The 25,195-nt window shown below is 39.6% G+C and overlaps 1 protein-coding gene across 1 annotated transcript; it reads right to left on the minus strand.

Annotated features, from left to right (window-relative positions):
* Nucleotides 1–664: 664 nt before the first annotated feature.
* WDR48 (WD repeat domain 48) lies at nucleotides 665–23,414 on the minus strand. Its single transcript, XM_048950721.1, has 19 exons — nucleotides 23,288–23,414; nucleotides 17,851–17,991; nucleotides 16,258–16,336; nucleotides 15,966–16,048; nucleotides 15,722–15,851; nucleotides 13,441–13,529; nucleotides 12,568–12,669; nucleotides 12,039–12,263; nucleotides 10,970–11,044; nucleotides 10,526–10,628; nucleotides 9,963–10,060; nucleotides 9,044–9,151; nucleotides 8,624–8,720; nucleotides 7,690–7,785; nucleotides 6,591–6,699; nucleotides 5,255–5,342; nucleotides 4,621–4,697; nucleotides 3,442–3,634; nucleotides 665–2,651 (listed from the first exon to the last, which is right to left on the minus strand). Exons 1-19 carry the CDS (start codon nucleotides 23,333–23,335, stop codon nucleotides 2,556–2,558), a joined length of 2,037 nt encoding a protein of 678 aa, XP_048806678.1. The 5' UTR covers nucleotides 23,336–23,414; the 3' UTR covers nucleotides 665–2,555.
* Between the last annotated feature and the right edge of the window lie 1,781 nt (nucleotides 23,415–25,195).

A 25,195-nucleotide genomic window follows, 5' to 3' on the forward strand; every position in this document is an offset into this window, starting at 1 on the left:
AATGCACCATTGGGATGTGTCTCAAGCTGACTTTGAAAAAGTTGGGTGGTGCATCTTATGTTCTTTCCTTCAGGACTTCCAGGAAGCAATTTCAAAAAACAAGATGAAAATTAAAAGATGAGCAAAAGAGATTCCTCCTATCTGCTGTTCCCTCTGAGAACTCTGGAAATGCATTTGGCCTCTACCTTACTGCTCTCTCCTCTCAGAGCATCACAACTGATAGCACCCACAGGAAATATTGAGCATTCCATTTCTGCACTTTCAGCATCAGAAAACACAATGGTGTTTTCCCATTTGCCACTTAGAGCACTAATGTTTCTACATCCAGAAAACTCACTTGAGCTACCTCTACCTATGTTCTACACTGCTGCTAGCACACAGTATTCTCACAGCATGAAAATAAGCACTGCCTGCAAAAGCAGCATTAATTGTGCACATTCTTCATCTCAACAGCATCTCCAAGTTCGCATTTGAAGGCCTGCTACATTCTCATATTCACCCACATTACAAGATCACCTTGGAGGGATTTGATGAAAGCACTGCAGTTACCTCAGCCATTCCATTCCTTGAGGCTTCAAAGTACTCAAACTCCTTTGCAGTTCAGCCACTAAGTGGCAATGGTACAAGTTACAAACTCACACAAGTGATCCAATACACAAAACAGTTTCAGACTTTTAACTAAAGCCTTTTATTCTATACAATTGTGAAACATCATTTATCCTTCTGGCATTGCAGACTCCTCTGTCAATCTTCCCTGAAATTGCAGTTTTAGGATGGTTTGGAAAAAAAAGGAAAGAGGAAAAATTACAGCATTGGGTTATTTCTAACAAAATTACTGGGAGAATGTACAGTGGATACAATGGGTCAGCAAGATGACCAGAAAAAAGCCTACTGAAACAAAGCACAAACCCTTGCTATTAGTTAATACAAGTCAGGACAATTTATCAATAAAAATTACAGTTGTGTTTTAAGCATTAATTCACAAATACTACTAAAAATGTGCAGATAGCACAACCGCATTAAAGTGAGCATACACAGAAATGGGCTCTAAAAACTGAAAGCAACCCTGCCAAAAGATGAGTAAAAGACATGCTAGCTTAGTTCTGAGCCACGTTTTTTATTCAAGCAATGAGTTTGTTGAGTTAGGTTAATAGAGCAGAAGGCAATGATTTCATTTTTTCAAATAAAATACAATGAAAAATATTTCACACTTTGTTGACCAATACAATCCCAGTAACAACCTATTGGGACTTCCTTTAGGCCTCAACCTAAATCTTGATAGCAAGACCCAGGAAGGGCAAGAGCACGTGTCTCCCAAAGAAACTCAATTAACGTACTGCCCTCTGAAGGCACTTGTGCTTCTGCTTCAGACAAGTCATCTTTACATCATTTCTTTACGAGGATTTTAATTTGTTCTGGATACAAATGGTTTTCCTGGGACAATCCCACATTTTCTCAACAAAAGCTGAAGCGCCGTTCCCCCCCTCCCCCCCAATAAGTTAAACTATAAAAGACTACTATGAGTCTGCAACAGTCACAGGTTTTTCTTTGTTTAGAAATAACAGTGAAAAGAAGATTCGCATCTACAACAAAAGAACAACTGCATATAAAACTTTGGAAGAAAAAAGAAAGAGTTAAGTATTTTTACATCATGAGTATGAAAATCTGCTGTGAATTGTCTGGAGTTTGAGGTGAAACACTGAAAGTTATATTCAGAACGGTCTGAAGTTTTAACAAAGTGTCACATAGAGCAGAGTTACCAAAAATTAGACTGCGGTGTCCTTGGAGCACAAATGGCCAGAACTGGTTACATAGATTAAAAAAGAATTCATTAGGTTGCAGCAAAGCATGTTCACCCTATTGTGATGCACAGCATCCTTGGACTGATCCTGCTACAATATTTACCTAGTGTTCTTGTTTTGCAGACAACAACTCTCTAAAGCAACGTTCAAGTCACAGTATTAGAACAAGTCTGATGTTAATCCTCCATCAGCAATTAAGCAGGCCAGTTCTTTGAAGTATGCATTACCTATTTACTAAATGCCTTTAAGGGATAGAAATGGTTCAGTAACCCAAGAGACCACTGTAGGTACTTTATGAATGGAATGTAATAAAAATACTGCCCGTGCAGTTCTGAATTATGTTGTACATACCACTACTCATTACTATGATGGAAATGGTTTCATATCAAGCGTGAGCAGATGACAATATAAAGTTCTGGAAAAAAAAAAAAAATACAGCAAAAAAGGAGGAAGCAAAAGTCTGCACTGGATTATCATCCATTCCCTGTACACCTCACACAATGTCAACCACTCAGGGACCTCCCATCTCAGTGACTGAGACTAGGAGAGATTTTAGTTTAAATCATACAGGTTTTTTTTCCTCTATATTACAGATCTATTAGTCACTTCAATTAAATGCATACTTTCCATCCATACTGAGTCATTAGAAGTCTCATCTACCTTAGGGGTTCAGTGGGCTTCTATAGCACTACTCTTGGAACCAGTACATTATGGTCAAGTCAATGAGTAACCATGTAAGTCCACCGCTCCCCTTCACGTTGATTTCTGGCGATAATGAAGCGTCAGATCACCACCACTCTTCCAGATGAAGTGCTTTACAGTCCGAAGGTCCATATTCGGATCCAAAACCTGAATAGCAAGAATGTCATTTACTGCATAAGTCTGCTGCATTGTCAGAATATTCAAGGATGTAACACAGTGGTTGGGCAATATACTCCTATGAGCGAACTGGCATCAAAGATCAACCATGCAAGGGCTCAGATCTGTCATCTAGCAAGCCAAACTCTTGTGTTATAGAGAGGTCTTTGCCCACTTACTGTATAATTTCATTAACAACCACTTCCTCAATATTTAACCTTCATGCAAGCAGATGTCAGGAACAAGTTCCTGATTAAAACTTGGAAATGGATGATTTTTAGAGCTCACATCAAGAACTCTGCCAAACTTTATTTATTTTTTTTCCAGTTTCTCCCTGCTTGAGTTATAACAGGCAATGAATCACATTAATCTCCCTAACGCTGAGTCTGTTTTGCTTGTGATGGTAATTAGTGAGTGACCTCCCTGTCCTAATCTCAACTCTTGAGCCATTTTCCATTGTCTTTTCTCCTCTCCCTCCTTTGAGGAAAATGACTAAGAGCAACATGGGAGAGCTCAGCTGTGCATACGTGTGAAGCTATTGCATGATTCTATAAAGGCTGGTGGTCAGAACTGAATGAAGTAGGCATGCTTCATGAATTCTCTGGCCCAGCCATCCACTACTGCCTGAACTGTCAGTTAACATGATAAGATGGTTTGTTCTTACTTTTAAATGCAGCAGATAATCTGTGGTATATTTCCATCTCAGTACTCAGAAATTCACAACTGCTTGACTGTTAGAAGCTGGTTTTATTCATGAGCTAAAAATTCCTGAGTGCCTTACCTGGTCCTGGCAAAGAAGTTCAATTTTCTCCTCTGCGAGCACAGCGATGTCCTCCTCTTTTTCTTGTTCTCCTGCTTTCTCATTATTGGAAGAACTAGTTGTCTGAGACTCATTATCCAAGTTTATGATCTTCTCATACACGTGCTCCATCACTTTTCTCACCTGAAGCATATCACTTGCTGACAGCCGGTCTCTACAGAAGGTAAATAAAGATTGGCAAGACATAACTTGAGGGAACTATTTCTTATTTCCATCATACTCTATCTATAAGCAAACCATTAAATTTTGCACCTATTATAATACAGAAAGATGAACAGGATCATCCAAACAAAATACCGTGACACAACAGCTGTCAATCCAAAGAGTGGCACAAAGGATCTCAGAAAAGCAGCAAGATATCTGACAAACTGAATTCAAGAAATCAAACCTCATTAGGTTAAAAATCAAACCTTATTCTTTCCAAAGAAAAGGAATTAGTAAGAGAAGGACAGAGGATATGGAACAAGAATATGCTGTTCTTCCTGCATTACAAAAAGGGAATTCTAAACAAATAAATGGCAGTTCTTCCACAACGCACACAAAGTCTGTGGAGCTTTTCTTTCACAAATTGTCTCTGATGTGAAGAACTCAGCAAAGGAACCAGACATTTATGAAAAAACACTTGGAATTACTGCAAATAAATGGTAGGTGCCTTGCCCACCTTACTGACTAGACATTTGAGAACCTGCACTGATTTCCAATGTATGCAGCCCACATGTGATGGGCAAACCATGTTCCCTGCCAGGTTCTGTACCTTTTCCTTCTAAAAACTATTATTGATCACTGTTAGAAAGAGGAAAAGAACATAAAATTGTAGTTCTGGACAGTAGGACAATTTGTAACTTCCTCTGTGCTCTGATGGAACACTACAAACAAAACAACACCAAATCAAATTTCACTATTTGGTTTTTCAGAGATTTCTTAGCATTAACTTAAGAAACTGTCAGTTGAAAGAAACTTTACTTTCTTCCAAAGATTCTGATAGAACTGAACACTTTAGAACATTGCTGCTTCAATGACTGCAAACTGTGTTCCACAAGTAAATCAAGCACAGTAAGATTCTCTCCAGCAATATGTTTTTTTTCAAGCTTACAATTCCCTTTATGCAATGTTGAGACTCAAATATGCATTATTACTTACTTTTTTAGAGTTTTTGCCCCTGAAGACGAATGAGGTTGGAGGTAGAAGGGAATCTTATTGAATTTGGGCATATTTTTCTGGAAGGAAATAAATTTGGAAAATGTTAAATTTAGAATGAACTATTATCAGCTCCCATTGCCACCATCTGGTAAGCAAAGTATAGTCAGTTCCTGATTACCAATAACCAAGAGGTTCTTAATAAGCAACTACCACAGACAGCTTCCAAATTAGTGACACTTCTAATGTGCTCCAGTTTCAGTGATGCACATATTGCACCTACCTTCTGAATGTAATTACTGTTTGCTTCAGAGCAAATCAGACAATATGAAAATACAGCAGCGATGTAAAGGTTACTCTCTATACCTGAGCTCTACACTTGAAAAGGACTCCTGTTACACACAGCGATTTGAGATCCTTTCCTAAGCCTTCAATGCACAAAAAGCCTTAACTGGACACTTCAAAAAAAATCATGCTTATTCATGGGTGTTGAGTACAGCCCTTGAGAACACTTATTTTAAAACACAGTACATGAGAGGCAGAAAAATTGAACGTGTTATTCAGATTGAGCTCAGTTAAAGATTTTGTAGTTGACCTTCAATAAACAAAACCTGAAGCCTACACGTGGGAAACTTACATCCACAGTGATGTCAATCACCCATTGTGGCACAGTCTCATTCAGAAGCATAGACTCCGTTTCACCACCTGAATCCCGACACAATAACCTGCAGAGAAGTCAGCTCTATGAATGGAAATGATCAGTGTACAGAAATCAATCATAACACACATTAAAAAGCACTCAGGAGAGGATGTGCCCTTTTAACGTGCTTGAAGCTGGTTAGCTAGCCTTTCACAGGATCAAGCTTACTGAGGAAGTGGTCAGGTATTTCCTACAAAGGAAAATGCGTGTAACTACATGCAAGAAGGATCTCTAAGGCAAAAATAAGGAGAACTACAGGCTGCAGCACAAACCTTGGAACTACTTTGCTCATGGATTACATGTGTTTTTTGTGTTGTAAACACAAAACCTGAAGGGGGAAAGGCAGCTGACAAAACAGTTCTTTTCTGCTTGGGAAAACAGAGCTCTGCATGTAAAATATCTGCTAAACTCTCACTGAATTGAAAGAATAAAAATAATTTTAAGGAATGCCCACATACAGCAATGAAACAAACCCAAACATTTATGTTAATTCCTTCATAGCAAAGCACACCTCGTTTTCATAAATAATTATCAAATATTTCCCCAGCGATCTCTGCAATCCAACTCTTAGGTGCAACATGCAAAGCTTGTTTCCTCCAATGGTGTCATTTTAATGTTCTCTTGAGAACAAGCTGTATAACACCTGAATCCACCATACAGAATGAATGCAATATTAAGCTTCAGCCAAGATGTACATACACTAATACTGGAAAGAAAAATCCAGCTTTCAAAGCTGAAAAGTGCAACCCTATTTTGCTGATCCATTCACGTACTGAAAGTTACATGGTTTTGGAACCTATGCAGCTTGTGAAGGAAAAAACAATAAACCCAAAAGGACCACCTCCCAGCTTTAAAATTCACTGTTACTAAGCATTAACTCTCTGGTGAGCAGGAGCCACTCTGTCCAAATCAGCAGTGCTCAGAGATGAATGTAAGAGATCCGTAACAAAGTCCTACAAGAATCTGAAACATTACAGTTTCCTTCTAAAACAAAGTTCAGTTTACCTGTTTGCAGGAAGAGGGCACCAAAAAAATACCTCACAGCTGCAACACAGAACTAAAAGCTATCGTAACTCTCAACACCGTAAGACCCCACACCTTGTTGGCATCCAACAAAGATGTCAGCTTGAACAATGCAAGGAGTATTATAACTGCTTATTTTGTCTGCCGAGGGCACATCTTCAATGCATAGCACACAACAAACACAGGTGACTGCATGTTGATAAGGCAGGAAGTGTTTGGCCACTTAGTGCATGCTTTTGAGATTCTATACCTGAACAAAGTGCGTCCTCCAGCCTCACCAAATATAACTGGTGTATGTGGTGGTACTTGAAAATATCCATTTCCTTTCTGGACTCTGTTTTCCTGCTCACCATTCACTGCTGGAAAAAAAAATACACACACCAATAAGACTGCACTATGCCTTAAAACTGGGTGTACACAGACAGAAAAAAATATCTTCTCCATCTACAGTTAATCAATTTCATAAATGAAACAAAATCATCAGCTCTGTAAGAGAAAGCAAATCCCCATTTCCAACACATAGCAAGTCTATCAGAAGGAAACTTGTGAGTAAAGGGATTTTCCTCTGTGTTTTCAGAACTCACAAAGATAGTAGCTTTGTTTTTCTACGTGGATTTGCCAAATGTCAAGATACAGTACTAGTAAAGCTCAAACTCACACTTCTTTAAGTTACTGCATTCTACATTCATTTATTTTTGCACAGTTAGTAGTCTGGTCTTCAAACACTTGAAGAAATGATTCTACATCCACACAAGATTAAAAATTAAAAAAAAAAAAAAACAGCATTAATTATGCAATTTTTAAAGAAAATTAATTTTGTCATTCCAGTACCTTGAAACATAAGTTGTAAGTATTTAGACTCACATCTTCCAAAAGTAAAATCACATTAAGCAAAGAGCCCAAGAAAGAAAAATCTATTATTTATTAGAGAAGGAATGAATATAATGCTAAGGTAGAGCAGGAGAGAAGTCCTATAGTTTGAGAGATTTCCTCACGGCAGCTCTGTTAACAACTGACAGTAACGATAAGAAGCAGTTCTCAAAAGTAACAATTCAAAGAAAGAGATGAGAAGGAAAAAGGCTCTGATTCTGCAGTGAATGTTCTGAACATTTCACTAATCCATGACAACTCACAGAAATAAGCAGCGTGGCATGAATATGGCAACACTACAAAAGCTTGAGAATTACACTTCTATACTGACTCCAAAGCTGTGGGCAGTCAATACAAAGAAGTATGATAATCAGCAAGTTTATCCAGAGAAGTCTGCTAAGTGCTGCAACTGTTAAAGAAACAAAAACATAAAAAGAGAAGAACAAATCTCAAAGGAAGAAAAATATTAAAACACCTACTATGATTTATTTCATTTTCTTCTTCATCCATTGGATTGATGTGTGTTCTAGGCCAGTACTCCAGAAGCGCTTGCAACAGAAGCCCTCCAAGGTTCACTGTCAAGACACAGCAAGAACTTCAGTTGCATCAAAAGCATTGACTTATAACATCCTACATTTGATCCACAGATGAAAATTCTCCCCAAAGTTCCCAAAGCAAACTCATCATTGGCACAGACATCTGCTTATCACAAACTCAAAACTGCAGGCTAAATCTTTTAGATTTTTCTTTCAGAAAGACTCAAGTCTCAGAATCATTACTGCTGGTTCATTGATTTAATTCAACATTCTCTAGTTTTAATAGTAGCTCTACGATTAGGAATATTACTTTTTCCCTTTTCCTTCCTGGATGTCTAAAACCAAGTGGGATAACAGCAGGGGTGGCAAAGTCTTTGGCTACAGCAAATGAGAACAAGCCCAAATACAGCAGCCACAGATGCAGAAATGAAGGAAAAGAGCTGCTTACCTTTGGAAGGCCTCAGGTAAGCAGGGATCTCTGGCAAGAGATGCCCTCACCTCCACTGTTTACCCTTAAATGAAGTGTGGGAAGGGGTGGATCCTGGCTCCAACCCTTCCAGTCAGTCAGGCCCACTGCTTGCACCTGACCTCCCCTTGGTTGGCCCTGTTTCTCACCAGGTGCTCAGTCACTTTTTCAGCCCATAACTTAGCATTTCCACTGCACCAAGCCAAGAAGAAAAAACTACTTGAATATTTCAGAGAAAAAAAAACAAAAACATTTTTTCTTTGGAGAACTCTTTGTAAAATTTAGTCTCAAGAAATTCTCTCTAAAACCCAATCAACAACTGATTTATCCAACAAACGTTTTGTAATGTAAACACTGGAACTGGTTCTGCTTTCATGTTTCAGAGAAGGACCACTAGTGGTAAAAACGTACATTTCGGATCGGAACCATCTGGACTGCTGAACCCAGCATCTTTTGCTGAAACCCAAGCTGCAAAGCAGTCACTTTCATCCAAAGTAATTGTCAGCATCTGTTGGAAAAAGACCATGAGAGCAAGAATGCAATAGTTGTGTTGTACTGAACAACCCAACAAATTTACTGAAGGAACAGCTGGAAATACAAAGCAAAAAAATTAACTCCTAACTGTATTGTGAATTTAAAGTGACACAATAGTGCAGAAGTCATAACAGATTATTAAGAATGGAGGTACAATGTATTGATTTGCTTCAATATAATTCAAACTCATCAGACAAATGATAAGTTCTTCAAAACTTAGAACACACTGTAATTGTTGTGAAGAAATAGTATACAAAATATGACACCAGAAGAAGAGATTTAGGATTTGTAGCTCACCCCAGTTTTCAAGTCTACTGAGAACCAGTTTGGCACATACACCATTTTAAATCTCTTCTTAATTTCCTCTTCAAAATCTACTTTCCCAAGGTCTTCAACTTTACATGCCTGTACAGCAGAAGGGATACAGGAATGTTTCAATTCTGCACACTGAATCATAACACAACTCTTAGAAACTTATACTTGATTTTCATATACACTCAAAATTATTATCATTTCTCCACAACCAATTTAGTACAGAAACACACAAGTTAAAACTTTGAGTTTTTGTCCATAAATTGAAGAACACATTTTTTTCCTGAGGTAAAGCATCAAGCCAGCAGAGAAGGAAAAGAAAGAAAAAGTGAATCTTAAACACAAGTCAACACAATCTGACTTGATGAGTAACCCATCTCTACAGTGAGTATGTATGCAGCTATAGCTAAGAAAAGTTGCTGAAAACCCTAATAACAAAAGCTAAAAATAACTGAATGAAGGTACCAAATTAACATTAACGCCTTCCTTGGTGCTAATATTGTTCTCCAGTATATACCACTGTAAGCCAAAAGAAAACATTCAGTTTTCTGCAAGTCCTCTGAAACATTTTTGGTACAAATCCACGTTCTTCATTCTCATTCCCTTCTTTCTCACTTCAGTCAGCAGCTCAGTAACACAGCTGAGCGTGCTATATTAAAGGACTGAATTGAAAGCAAACGAAGATGTTATTATCCAACCTAACATTGGGCAAAGAAGCTCTTAAGATGCAGAAAGGCATCTTCTCTTTCCAAAAAGTCATCTTTGCATTACGTCTCAGGACAGAAAAATGACTTATATTTCAACCAGAAAAAAATCCCATAACAAAAAAAATTTTCAGAACCCCCCCCCCAGAAAATTATTACTGATACAACAGTAGATGTTTAATCTAAAATCATGTACTTACTTTTAAGACATCCCAGTATGCCACATTATTATTTGTGTCTTTGGTTAATATGTGTCTCTTGTCATTAAGAATGTGGCACTGAATGATACTAGCACCCCCTGCCAAACAAACAAGAATTAAGGTCACCACACTTCTCTTTTTGTCTAGCTTTACAGTAAATTAAACCACATAACACAACAGGAGCGATTATTCTTTGGTTTAACTCTATTATGCAAGCGCCAATATTTAAATGCTATTCAACCACAACTAACACTACATAAATGATACTCGTGCTGTCTTTGATTTTATTTATCATGGTTTTGCCCAGCACAGAGTTAATTTTCTCTGTAGATGCTCACACGATGCTGTATTTTGGATTTTTGATGTGAACAGTGGTGATAGCACCGATGTTTTCATTTGCTGCAGAGCAATGCATGAAGTTATTACAGAACAGTCCTTAAACAGAGCCAAGGACTTTTCAGAAATCAAAGTGTCAGACAGCTGAGAACATGAGCTGGTCTTAAAGATCTACCATTTCTGCTAATGATAACATTTCACAAGCACTCAGGAAAACAGCTGTTTACCTTTTATAACTTGGTCAGGCTGTGTACATAGGGGTGGTATAGGATTGGTACAATCATTATCATAGTCCCCAGATGCTCTAAAATTATGAATTCCCTTCAAAGTCTAAAGAAGCAAAAAAAATAAGGACACATTCAATCATTTCAAAAACTTTGCTTTTATCTTGACTAAGAAGTGCCAGTTTGTGCTGCTATTCAGATGTTAACCACTCAGTGTTGGATATTTAATAAACAGAAGCAGCATAGATAATAAAGGAAGTAATTCAAAGATTTGTGTATTTTGGTCAACTTGAGTATTCACATTCTATAATTTAAACAAAGAAAAAACATTATAGATCATCTCAACTCAGTCCAATTGCAAGTAACACTCCATTAGATCCTAAAGCAAGCCTGCAAATCCATGATGACATATTTGAATCAACAGAGCATAAAGTATTTCTCACTTACCCATTTATTCACAGAGGATTTAGTTGTTGCAACCCAAATTGCTGGAGGAGGATCAGCTGATCTATCAAGTTCCATCTAGATAACAGAATTATAGATACTTTCAGTCACTCAATTTAACTTTGCTCTGTGTATGCACAGCTTGTACAATGGCTTTCCTTGTGAATCCACCATCTTGGCTTAAGTGTATAAGCAATATACATATATATACACACTTATATGGCTTATATACTGGTTTCTGTTTCAGTCACACTTTTTACACCTACACGTCCCACTGCCATATCATTAAGTGTTACAGATCATTAAAAAACATTCCATCAGCAGACCCTTCAAAAGCAGCGTCCTCAAAAGGCTCAGACTCATGCACATGTTTTTTCCCAGCTTAAGATCACACTGTTTCAGTGTTCAGAAATCTTGCTGCTGGTTCCAGTGATTATGTAAAATATTACTAATACAGTTCTGTGCATATATTTCTAAGAAGCAATTAATTTTTTATCTCAAGCCTTGGCACTCCTGATTTGCTTTCTAAAAACTGTACTAAAGCCCAGTAAAAACAACCTTTCATATTTAAAACATGCTCAATTTCAGTAATGTCTGAATTTATACATTTTTTGATAGCAATCAGGTATTTCTTCAGACAAATAAGTTTCAGATGTAATTTAAGACAACAAAAAAAAAAACAACCCAAAATATTGGAGGTTGCTAGTCAGGTAAAAATGTGCAGCATACAATCTTTTGTCAGCATACACCTCAAGCCACTGTTTTGTTAGACAGGATAAGTGCCAGGACAAGAAGCAGATGGCACAAACTGAAAAACAAGAGGCTCCCTCTGAAGATCAGGAAACAACTTTTTTTTTTTTTTAAATATTATTAATATTTTTTAGATTGTGAGGGTCACCAAGCACCAGAACAGGTGTTACAAAGCGTCCCCTCTTGGAGATTTCAAATGCTATCTTAAACTGGTCCTGGGAAACTGGCTCTAGATGGTCCTACCTGAACACAGGGTTGGACAAGATAATTCTCAGGGATACCTTCTGACCATTCTGTGATTTTGTGAAGCAAAATCAATTACCTTAAGAACTGGTGCCTTTTCTTCACAGATAAGCACACGAATATCAGGATTCCGTAAATCTGTACAATAGATCTTCCTGTCTCTTCCTCCTGAATAAACATGAGTGAATGCTTCATTGACCTGCAGAGCCCAAACACCTTCATCATGGACTCGATATGTGGCTATACATCTCTGCTGCCCAAGGGACCACAGACGAATAGTCCCATCAGAACTGCCTGAAAGACACTGAGCAACAATCATTGTAATTTCATAAAAACCTTTCATAATTCTTCTTTTTCCACTAAGATGATGCTAAATGAGAAGTGGCAGTTAACAACTCTCGTCACTATTTCCAGACAGCTTGTATTCATCCCTTTCCCATACATGAACTCCACTCACTGCCAGCCACCCCCTCAATCACTCAGCACCTAAACAATTCTTGTTGGTACATCTTCTGTAATCGACAACACAGAACAGTTATTGTGCTGAAAAGACATTAATGACATTTCCATGTTCTGCAAAATGCCTGGCCTCAAACAGAAGCACATACCTGGGTACCATCTCTGTTCAACAGCAAAGCTTTTACGTTGTCTGTGTGCCCTTTGAGTTTCATTAGTTTTGCACAAGTTCTTGGATCCCACACCCTGAGAACCTACACAAACAGACACAGAATAACTGCATTAACATTCTTTCATTTATGCATTTTCTCTATATAATTAAGCCTTTCTGAATAAACTGACCCTTACCCTCAACAAGTACACATCCATCACCAAAAGCATGTTTTGTTAGAACAGGATACATAACTACATCTTATGCATCTCTAATAAACAGACAGATTTTCTTCCCTTGATTGTAATGGCATTTGTTCTGGCTTTTTCTGTTGTCTTCTTAAGATCTTAATGAATGCAAGTGATTGGAAGCAAAACAACGTGTGGAAAGAAAAAGAATTCTGAGAACCTGGCTGGTATATTCTACTTTCATTTTCATATAGACAAGGAACTCCTGGGTGTTCTACCTTTCTCTATAACAAACACCATCAAACACAAAGTTTCACTAGCTCACTTTACTGACCACCCCATGGGGGCCTTGGAAGTTGCTGTATCATTTCTTTTTCACCAGTGGTACATGCTTCAGTTTGTATGATCAGCTGAGTAATATGCCCCCAAAATTAGAGCTCTTTTAATGAAATTAAATGATCTCTGATGTATGGATGTTTACACAATGCATAGTTTTGAAACGTAATCTATAGGTGACTGATATTCCAACTTCCACTCAAAAAAACAAAACCAACCCAAAAAAACCTCACTTTTCTTACTTAAGACACAAAAGCTGCTACAGATGTAAAACTGAACACCAGTAAAATTGTCTCTTTACATTAAGATTTGAAGAGAAGCAGAATAAGCCTTACTAGATTTTTGCTTACCTTCTCAGTGGACCCCGATACAATAACTGTTCCCATTTGATTCATTGCAAGGCTATAGATGGAATCTTTGTTCCCACTCAGGGAAGAAGCTGTTTCAAAAGCAAAAAGTTAACACTTTCAATTTTAATGTTGCCACTTGAAAACGTAGTTATTTATTCACTAAAAAAACCAAAAAAAAACCACTACAGAATCAAATGTAGCTTTTGATCTATAATAGTGCCATCCTACTCCACATATGGGGCTCTGCTAAAAAAAGGAGCAAGACTGCAGACAGCATATTGCTATGCTTTCTGATTCGTGATCCAGTGTTGTATAAAACCTCACATTTATGGTCACTACACTCCTGGTGTCCACAATGATTCAGTGCAAGGTAATCTTGTGGTTCTCAACTGCTTAGAGAATGGTACTTCTAAGTGATTTCCTAGTAAGTGCTTGGATTTAAGCGCAGAGATTTTTCCTAGCCAAGCAAGCTAAAAAGTGGTAATAAAAATCTTTGAGTTTAGCACACTGTCCAACAAACATATAACCTATAAAAGGCTTTAAAACTTCCTCCATAGTGCTAATGCAGGCAGGAGGACACTGGGAATGTAGGACAGAATCGTAGAAACAAAATTCATGCTATAACAAAAGCAGTGCTCAACTCCTTCCTCTTCTAGAAGGGACAGTCACTCAGAAGCAAAACTCCTCATCCAATTTAAACTACAGCTATGCTGACTGAGAGACAATCTTTAAAAACAGGCTTCCTTTTCATGTTGGCTTGTGTACATTGCTTCCCTGTAATCAGACAGCAAATTAAGCCACAGCCTTCACTTGCACTCCAATGAAATGCTGTTTGAAAGGACTGTGCAAAGCCAGTTCATTCACAACACATGTTCTTCCCACCAGAAGCATTTTTAGTTGGGAGCACTGTACTTACAGAGAACAACTTAGCCTGCTTCTCTTCCCTCTCCCTTACCATGCACTACTGCTCTAACACCAGAAAAGCAAATTTATGTCTGTCATCTTAGAGGTAATGCCTCTATTTCCTTTTCATTTTGTGCTCAGAACAAATCATTTGGGTTCTGTATCACAGTAGCAGCGTTCAAGAAACTAATTTTTCCCCCCTAGACCAAGTCTTCCCAAGAGCAAGACTTTCCTCAAAAATTCCCTGTTCAACCAAATCACAACATGTCTTAAAGTTATCAGCAAAATCTGGTGACAAAACACTTTAAGTGATAGCAAACTTCCACAGAAAACACATACAACTATTTAGAAGTCAGCTCTGCTGGAGGCCACACAAACATGCCAGCACAGGGCTAAAACTGAATTGAAAATCCTATACACAGATCAAACACTCTGTATAAAATGAAAGAGACCACTCACTTTGAACAGTATACTTCTGAAGTACCTACAGGCAGCAAAGCACACTGTGATCAAACTAGATCTCCTTCCACAAAATGTAAGAGCCACCACAAAACAGGACGCTGATGGCCCAAATTTGTGTCACTCACTCAAGCAATTAAATATTACCCAACTTGAAGGTTGGTGTCACACTTTCCAGAAGAGAAACTTGACCAACACTGTTCTGACAATTCTAAGAAACTGAGGTTGGGATTGCCCTCTAGGTGAAAAAACAGTGAATTTCAATATACTGTAATATCTTTAAAGGGACAGAGTACTCCTTAAAATACGATGATAAAATTAAGGATTAAACCTGATGTAGAACCTACTGACAGTGTCCCCTTGCCTTCTAACATTTAACTACCAAGTTAGATCTCTCCAGTACCCTACCATTACTTCTATTTCACCACAATGGCAGGAATTCTTACCAAAGTTTATCTAGTAACTTTATTCTTCTGACAGATACATGTATTGAATGTACCAAATTCTGCTCTAGGGGCTGTACTACATTTGTTGCAGCATCTAAATAAACACAAAACACATTACAGAAATTCTTCCTCTGAATATTTCTCAGTGCATTTTCTGCATTAGCTAAGGAGCAAAAAGCTTCTTAAGCTAAAGCTCTGTGAACTTCTGATGAACAACAGCTCATTACATCTCAGGAGAAGAGGTCCAAATAGACCTGTATCTTTATTCTGAGCATCATGACTGTTGATGCTGAATCTGCAACTATTATACAACACAATAAGTGGACCAAGTACATACCCTCAAAAACTTAAGGATTCTTGCACATTTTTTAATCTGCACACAGAAATGGGTATCTTTAGTCTTAAAATGATCTCACAGATTATGCTAATTCAATAAAATATGCTGCATTTGTCTCCCATCCCCAGGTACCTACTTGTGACAGTGTTGTTTGAGGCAGTCAGTGCTGTTAGAGTATTTACATCCCAGAGGAATATTTGTCTGTCCAGCCCGGCAGATGCTACCAGTTCTTTATCTTTTGCATATGCTAAGGCTTTCACATAATCCTATAACAAAATGTAACAACGTGACTCAACAATATTACACACTTGAAGCTTACATTACAACATTTAAAAGGTTGTCAATTGTAATACACAGTAGTTCCAAATAATGTTTTTCACCTTATGTGTCCTTAGTGTTGACATGCAAAATCCTTTATGTGCGTTCCACACTTTCACAGTAGTATCTGAAGAAGCAGATATCACTAAATGGGGAAGGATAAAGAGTGAACTTTAATAGCTTATATATTACCTTAGAAGATGCCTGAACAATCCTCTAAGCTTCTTAACAAATGATTCAATGAAAACAAAATGTGTAGGTATGATTCATTTAAATGTGCTCGCAGTGTTTTAGCACGTTAACACCACACAAATAAATTTTACATGCTTACAGAAGACACAATTTAGTACTCACATGTTTTACCATTGCAGCAGAGTACAATATCATTTACCCAATCTGTGTGATGTTCCATAGATGCAATATAAGGGTCTTGCTGAAAATTACAAAAAAAGAAGTTTAAAATCCCCTTGTGAAAGGAAAAGACAATGCAACTATCAGATCCTGTTGTGACATTTGCAATCTTCAGATGGACCAAAAGTTGACTAACACGATGCTGCTTGAAGTCACTATTCCCCTTCTTTTAAAATATAGTATCACAAAGTAGTTTTCAGGGAACCCCCTATATATTTTAAACTCATTCCCATTTCATGATGAATTTCACCTCAAAATGTTTAGTTTTCTATCACAGAAAAACAACCAAAATGGCAGTGTCTGCCAAGCTAAAGTTATTTCTGCACTCATAGGATTAGACTTCTGCTACAGAGAGGAACAGAACAACTAAAACACAATACAAAGATCTCTCAGACATGAAGCTTATAGAACCATAGAATTTTAGGGGCTGGAAGAGACCTCAAGAGATCACAGAGTCCAACCCTGCTGCTAAAGCAGGTCCCTACAGCAGGGCACACAAGTAGGCATCCAGAGAAGTCTTGAACATGTCCAGAGGAGACCACACCACCTTTCAGCACAGGCTGTTCCAGTGCTCTGCCCCTCTGACAGTGTAGAATTTCTTCCTTGTGTTAGTATGGAACTTTCTAGGTTCCAGATTCTGCCTGCTGCCCCTTGTTCTATTATTGCTCGCCACTGAAAAGAGTCTGACAGAAGTGTTATCTCCTGCATATTTCACATAGAAGCCCTGGTTTCCAGTAATCTACTCAGATTCATAATGCTCACCTTTTGTTCAGAGTGAGCCAAGGCTGGTGACCCCTAAGTGAAAAGCAGCTTGGCAGAAAAGGACTCGGGGGTCCCTTGGACATCACGTTGAACATGACCTAGCAGTGTGACCTTGCTGCAAAGAAGGCTAATGGTATCCTGGGCTGCCTTATGCAAAGAATCACCAGCAGGCAGAAGGAGGTGATCCTGCACTGTGTCCAGTTCTGGGCCCTCCAATACCAGAGAAACATGGAACTACTGAAGAGAGCCCAAGAAAAGGCCAAGGCAATTAAGTGTCTGAAACACCACTCCTCCGAGGAGAGTCCAAGAGCCAGAGTTGTTTGGCATAATGCTTTAATAAGCTTTCCTTAGCTAGAAGATCAAAAAGAAAGTGGAGCTAACAGGATGTGATCAACTGATCTTAATAATAAAGGGGAGATAAGGAGTAGAGATCCTCCCAAGATACCAGAATATATAAAAGAGTTCACCAAAAGTTCATTTGTAACTAACACAACATACACAGACCTAAGCAATCTTTTTTGATGACTTCTTTATCACTGAAAATTGCAACATTCTATATTGAATTTATCTCAGCTGCGATTAGTTCTTCAGGACTTTGGCCCAAATGTGGGTTTGTAAACTCCAATACATCTTGTTACAATATGAACATTTACCAAAAACAATTTTCTACCATGATTGGCTGTTGTTAAAAACTGGTACATCTGGTATACACCTGTAGCGTGCTAACTGAAAAAACACAAAGCAGATTTAGACTGAGAAATCCTCTTGGCTTACCTTGTGCTGATTGACACTCCATATCCTTATAATAGAGTCTCGGCCTGCTGTGAAGAGTCTATTTAATGCTGGATCCAGCTGAAGTGCATTTACCCCATTTCGGTTATACTTCTCCACCTCATCTCTAATCACATAGGAGACCTAAAATACATTTACACAGACCTGATTATGGTGTTAAGATACTGAATGGGCCACAAAACGCTACCAGCTAATTTCATTCCAGTGAGGTTCTCAGGTAGAAAATACTAAGAGCTTTAAAAGCATTAAATGAGTCTGCCAGTTTGAAAGTCACCATCACTAACCTCAGCCAATTTCCTCCCCCCCTGAAAACGGGGAAGAATTACAAAGATGTCAGTGCTACACAAGGAGCCCAAGGGATTATTTAATCCTTACAAATCAGGCTTAGACTGGGAGAATCCTCAGTTCAATTCCCTGCTTTGCAGAGATTCTGGATGATCCCAAACAACATGATGCATTCGTGGCTCATTTCCTAAGCAGGTTTCACGTTTTCTAAAGCTGTGATGACAGTGTTTCTCAGCCTTGCAGGGAGAGGATGCCACCAGTTAGGACTACAAAATACTGCAGGTTCAAATTCTATCCCAGCTATTACTATTAATACTATTATGACAATTGGAGAAAGGCAGTATTTTGATATTTTTTAGGGTTTTTTTTTTTTCTTTTTTAAAGAACAGACATCTCCTTTCTAACATAAGAAGCAGAAATATTTAGTCTTCTTCCGATTAGGGAAATTCTTGTTTCAGTCCTTCTGTACCTGACAGCACAGTGTATATTACTCACTCCATTGTTTTATTCAGAAACATTAAATGGAGATTTAAGGGGACAAACTGCAAGTCTTAAAACGCTCTCCACTATGACTCCTGCAGTAAGCAGTTATAAAGGACTACAGATGCTTCCAAGCCAACCCATTCACCCAACCATTTCACATCATGCTGCCTCCTAACCATTTACACAGTGGTTTGCATATGGCTAAGAAGAAAGCTCTCCATTCAGAGACAATGTGGGAGAACCAAAAGCTATCCTCCTTTCCAGACACTGGAAAACAATTACAACAGGGTAAAACATCCTGTCAAGCTTAATACAGCCTGCCAACAGCAGGAATCATTCGGATACGTAAGTGCCAGTGTTTTGAAAACTCTTTCAAGGAGTAGTTTTGGACTTAATGAAATTAATTTTTCAGGCCAATAAGCACCTTAAAGCAGCATAAAGAAAATGTTTTCCACTGACCAACCACGTATAACACTGCTGTTAAAACACATGGAGCTCTTGGAGAGGGTCCAGAGGCAGCCACTAAGATGATCAGATGGCTGGAGCACCTCTCCTATGAGAAAAGGTTGAGGGAACTGGGCTTGTTTAGCTTGGAGAAGGGAAGGCTCTGGGGAGACCTCATTGTGGCCTTCCAGTACTTGAAGGGAGTGTATAAACAGGAGGGGGAATGATTGTTCACAAGGGTGGATTGTGATAGGACAAAGGGGAATGGCTTTAAAGTGAGACAGGGGAGGTTTAGGTTGGATATTAGGAGGAAGTTTTTCACACAGAGGGTGGTGAGGCACTGGAACAGGTTGCCCAAGGAGGCTGTGGATGCCCCATCCCTGCAGGCATTCAAGGCCAGGCTGGATGTGGCTCTGGGCAGCCTGGTCTGCTGGTTGGTGACCCTGCACACAGCAGGGGGTTGGAACTGGATGAGCATCGTGGTCCTTTTCATCCCAGGCCATTCTGTGATTCTCTGATATGACTGTACATACACGGCAAAATGTCCCTGCAGCACTTCATCTGGCCTCAACCACACCACATCTGTGTTGTTAAAGTGCCCATGCAGCCTACCTAACTCAAAGAACGTTACGATCAAAGTCAAGCAAGTCTTGACTCAAAGCAAGAAAGATGGGCAAAGTCACACTGCTTTCCAACTTTTGAATAAAAGCAATGAAAATACCAAATGCAAGCTGTTCAGCTCTTTACAAGCTCCTTTACAGCTCTTGTTTATATTTTGAGAGAAGCAAGTAAATGAGAGCAAGTATCCTTTTAAAGAGTTAACAGGTCTCTGATAGACTTAAGAGCAAATGGAAGATGCGGGTATAGTTAATAGTTAATTACATGTTAATATGCAATTTAAAGGGACAAAATAAAGTCTGCCAAAAGGGCGCTAGAATGCTTCTCAAAACAAGGAACTTGAAATCGAGCAATAAACACAGCAGCAATTTGATTTAAAATATCTGACAGTTGTTTAAGGCTGGTGGACAGCAGTCACATTCAATAAAGCCTAGGGCGAACAAAGCAAGAATGCAGGTTATCCACATGTCACTCTCCATCGTTGCCTTATTTTTGAGGAGAAAGGTCTGAAGTATTATTACTTGGTTTTAGATTGGAGTGATACTCAAAATAGAAATAACAACTGTTAGAAAATATGGTAACAGTGCAATAATTATGAAGTACATACGTATGTGTACACAAATGCACAAAATAATAGGTACAAGAGGTTTTTCTGTGATTAAATTCACCTCTAAGCCACAGCACAGACTTTTTTCGCAGTCCAGATGAGGTGGCACTGCATTTGGACAGGACTGTGAAGGTCATCAGGAAGCCACGACTTGCACCACCTGGCAGACATTTCAAACCAGGCAACTGAGAGCACATTGCTACTTGGTTCACTGCATCGATTGATTCATAAAGCCAGCATCAAACACAAAGATGACTGAGCTTGCTGTGATATTGCCATTTGATGGTCCAGGCAGGGCAAGATGTGGCATGAAACACTCCAATAATGACCAAGGCTTTTTACGTTTATTATGCTGTAGCATTTATAAACTCCTGTAACAAATAACAACACTTCACTGCAGTAAACACTGCAGAAATATTACAGTGATGAACCCTCACTATAAAGAATTTATGGGACTCAGTACCTTAATTGGATCAGGACTAGCCATTTTAATGACTAAAAGCACCAGAGACACAGGTAATATCAACAGATACATTTCAGTACACAAGTCCAAGTTCTTACAGTACCTGTAATGCATTTCCTTCATCAACTCTATCAGCCAGATGGAAGTTTTGCTCCCCTAGTTACAACACACACATTAAGACAGATTTTCTTTATGTACGGGTAGAATCTGCCTTCAAAAATGCCAGCATTCCTCTGGAGGAAACAGTGAACAGACAAGGTATGAAGGCACACATTCCTTTTTTTAAGTAGAGGGAAATTCTCAGCCACCTGCTGTCATAGACAACTGGGAAAAGATATCTTTCAAGAACCCTAGAATGCATTGGCTGCATTAAAAAATAAAAGATGAAGCAGGTAACCACTAAGGAAAACATAAAACAACAAGCCATTTCTTCATCATCATGGCACTGCAGATGGTACTCTTTAAAATAACCGAAGCTTCTAAAACTAAGAATATACTGATATTTAAGTTTTCATCAGAGGATCCAAGCCCAGAATAACAGTAATGTGTTAAGGAGTTCATCTTATCTTTTTACAGTGAATCAATTTACTGGGTAAGGATTAGATAGAACACGACACATAACATCTTTTAAAAAAATATACCGCATACAAAACCTACCCTGTTCTTACTAAGTTCTATCATTCAAAATGAAAATCAGTAGCTGAAATATTTCTAACTACAGAAGTTTTCCCTTTCACTACTTTCCAGTTGCTGTCAAGATTTTTTAGTGAATAAATACAACAAAATCAGTGCAAAGTCTTCTTATTCTGTACAGGCCTTTATCTTTAAGATAAAAACACTTAAAATTTATTCAAATTTCATAACCAAGATATTGGTCCAAATTATATTGATGTTCACCAGTTCTGTCAAAGGATTTGGAGAAGAGTTACAATTGCTCTGGACAAGCAGCGGGTTTGGGAAAGCATTTATAAGCTTCTCCTGAAGGGAAACTACTTTAAGACACCTGCTGAAAAATGGCTTCACCTCAAATTAATTCACAGTACGACATCAGAAAGCCACAGCACATGGCCAACTGCTTCTCATCACACAGTGGTGTTTATTACTCCCAAACCCTGCACCTCCATTCCCACCCAGTTAAGGGGACCTTACAGTTGGGACACCAACACATTTCAAATGAGTGCCTTACATTTAAATAATTATAGTTCTTACCTTTATCCTCGTTATTTTGAGGTCTGAAACACCTATCCTGATTAAACCCTTATGCAATATACAATTATACCCAGAAGCGTCCCACGCTATTTTGAATGGTTCTACTGACCAGTAAAACAGGTGCATCAGAGACAACAACAGTTCAAACTTGCATAAATCTTAACCAGCTCTCATATCCTGTAAAAGAATAGGTTTCTCCATGCCTGATGGACATTTTTCTAATCAGATTTCAGGATAAATCTCTATTATTTGAAGCAGAAACATATTAAACGCTCAGCCATTGGGAAGCAGAATAAACTGTTAATGGTTTTTACTTTCTACCAGCAGCTGACGGATATAGGAGCCACTGAGAATACCTGACCAAAATGTGTATTTAACCAAGTGAAATAATAGGACTACAATAAAATACTTTGTATGTGCTTATCATGTAACCAAAGTTATTCTCTGTTGATCTAGACTTGAAGTACACTGGCTGAAGTCCAGATCACTATAGCAGGATATGGAGAAGCAAAAGCATCAAGTTATAGCACAACACAGTAATAGCAGTTCATCAAATAAATAGCCAGCTACAAGCTTCCCTTTCTTGGGAGGCCAATCTTCAAGAACTTGTGCATGCTACAGATGATGCTGCAATATTTTATTCTTGGTATTTTTGAAAACACCAGTGGGTTTTTCAGAAGGGCACGGAGGTTCTTTATGCAGCATTGACCAAGTGCTTACATTAACTATAAAAAAAACACTATAAGCTAAAAACATTTCCCCTATGTGACAGAACACAAAAGATGCCTTAATACACAGCATCCACCTCTGTTTGGAAGGATGCTGAGACTATTTCAAGCCAAATCGATATATATATATATATACGTTTTTAATATAACGGTTAGCTGAAACTTGCACTTACCACTAAAGGTAGGCATAAAACATTAATCCTCTTCCATACCGAAAGACAGAAAACCATTTAAAGTGCCGGCAGTATCCCGAACAAGATAACGAAACATCACAATAAACCCATTTCCCTGACTTTTACCATTCACTGCCACAGCCTGACCGGTCTGCGGACTTCCCTTTGGAACGGCTGCCCGGAGCCGGCCGGGTGGCTCAGTTCTGCATCCCCCGAGCTGAGGAAACCGCTTCCCTTCAATCCCTCAGTCGGGCCGCGGAGCCGAACACCACCTCCTTCACGGAGCAACGCGGAGACCCGTCCCCAGCAACCATCGCCCCCCTCCAGTGCCCCGCCATCACCCTGAGGGCGGCCCACGCGTATCCACGCCGCCCCGAAGCCCCGCTGCTCCCCGCAGCCGCGCACCCACCTGCACTTTCCGCCGCCCCGCCGTGTTCTGCCGGTGATGCGCCGCCATCTTGCATGTTGACACTGTGACGTCACTTCCGAGGAGGATGAGCCGTTCCGGAAGTCCCGCCCCCCTCTCTGCCCAAAGCCCGCATAGAGGAGAGGCGCGGGCGCCAGCGTTGACTGAGGCGTTGCCAGGCAACTGCGAAGGGGGCGGGGCCAGAGAAGGAGGCGCGGTGAGCGTTTCCGGCCTGCCGTGGCCGCGCGCCATTTTACGCCCTTAGTTTTATCTTCTGGTCGTCGGAGCTCTGGGTGCGGGCTCATCTCCTTACTCATCCCACCGCTTCCTGATTGTTTTCTTCCTATTGGTGGCCGGAGGGACATGTTTTTATCCCTGGGAGAGCAGTGGAGGCGTGGCCTATGGGCTGAAGTTGTTCGACTCCATCTGAGGTGCTGACAGAACGCTGGTGCACGGCCCCGACACTGAGGTGCTCTGGCTGCATCAGGCAGTGCTTCTGTGCTGCTGAAGGCTTCACATGTGCCTTTAAATGTCATAGAACGGCTTCAGTTGGAAGAGTCTTTAGAGATTATTGGGTGTTGGAGCTGGCACAGGCAGGATTTTCCCCTGCTGGATCAGGCTGCCCATTGCCCCATCCAGCCTGGCCTTGAGCACCTCCAGGCGTGGGGCATCCACAGCTTCTCTGTGCCAATGCCTCACCACCTTCTGAGTAAAGAATTTCCTTTTAACATTTAAGCTGAATCTCCCCTCTGATAGTTTAAAGCCATTCTTCCTTGTCCTGATGATATCAGGCCATGTAAAAAGTCGCTCCCTCTCCTGTCTGTATGCTTACGTACTGGAAGGCTGCAGTGAGGTATCTCTAGAGCCTTCTCTTCTCCAGACTGACCACCCCCAGCTCCTTCAGCCTTTTTTTCGTAGGAGAAGTTCTCCAGCTGCCTGGGCATCTTTCTGGCTCTCCTCTGAACCCACTCCAGCAGCTTTGCATCCTTGTGCTGGAGGTCCAGGCCTGGTCTCAGCACTCCATGTGGGGCCCCACGTGAGCAGAACAGAGGGGGACAGCCCCCTTCCACTTCCTGCTGCTGCCCCTCTGTTGATATCACCCAGTATGCTGTTGGCCTTCCAGGCTGCAAGTGCTTCTCTGCATAGTTGTTCTCAAAGAGTTCTTTGTAGACGCATCTGGGATTGTCCCGACTCAAGTACAGCACCTTGCACTTGGCCACGTTGAACCTCATTAGGTTTGTTTACATGGGACCACTTTTCAAGCCTGTCCAGGTCCTTCTGGATGGCAGCCATTTTATAAGTGTGCTGGGGGTCAAATGCTCAGCCTGACTTCTGAGTTTTCCTACTGAGAAAATAGCAAAGATTCAAGCATCTTCCCTAGAGAGCTTGGGAAGATTGTATTATTTTGTCTAATAGAAAATACTTGCTCAAATTTTGAGTGTATGACTATGAAAGTCTATGCTGCTTTTTAGAGGAATGCCTCCCAGCTTCAAAGCATCTCTTTGTTGCTTAACCCATTAATGCATGAAGTGTTGAGTTGCAGCAATGACGATATTCTGGATTAAGATCTGTATAGAATTGTGCATAGGGATGTTATCTTGGAGGGTTTGTTTTGGTATTGATTATTTCATTTACTTTAAAACAGAAAAGATGACTGGAATAGGAGATTGGTGAAATGCACAGAGAATCAATAATCCTAGTGAGAAGCATTTACAGTGACAAAGAAACTGGTAAAGGAATAAATAAAAAAATATATAGTCATGTATTCACATTGCTGATTGCTGATTGCAGCCATGCTCACTGGCCACTCATTAATGCTAATACAAACTGCTTATTCTGATAAGAAATGCATTTTCCAGCACTGCTGAGTGCAGTGTCCTCCTTGCAATTGCAAGCAGAGGGTAAAAGAGA

This window comes from Lagopus muta, chromosome 7 (assembly GCF_023343835.1).
Source record: "Lagopus muta isolate bLagMut1 chromosome 7, bLagMut1 primary, whole genome shotgun sequence".
Lineage (NCBI taxonomy): Eukaryota > Metazoa > Chordata > Aves > Galliformes > Phasianidae > Lagopus > Lagopus muta.

Coding starts and splice junctions, on each gene's coding strand:
- WDR48 (XM_048950721.1), bottom strand. CDS start 23,335: ATGGCGGCGCATCACCGGCAGAACACGGCGGGGCGGCGGAAAGTGCAG. Junction 12,670..13,440: donor TATCGGGGTCCACTGAGAAG/GTAAGCAAAAAT, acceptor CTGTTTGTGTAG/GTTCTCAGGGTGTGGGATCC. Junction 4,698..5,254: donor TGATTGACATCACTGTGGAT/GTAAGTTTCCCA, acceptor ATTTCCTTCCAG/AAAAATATGCCCAAATTCAA.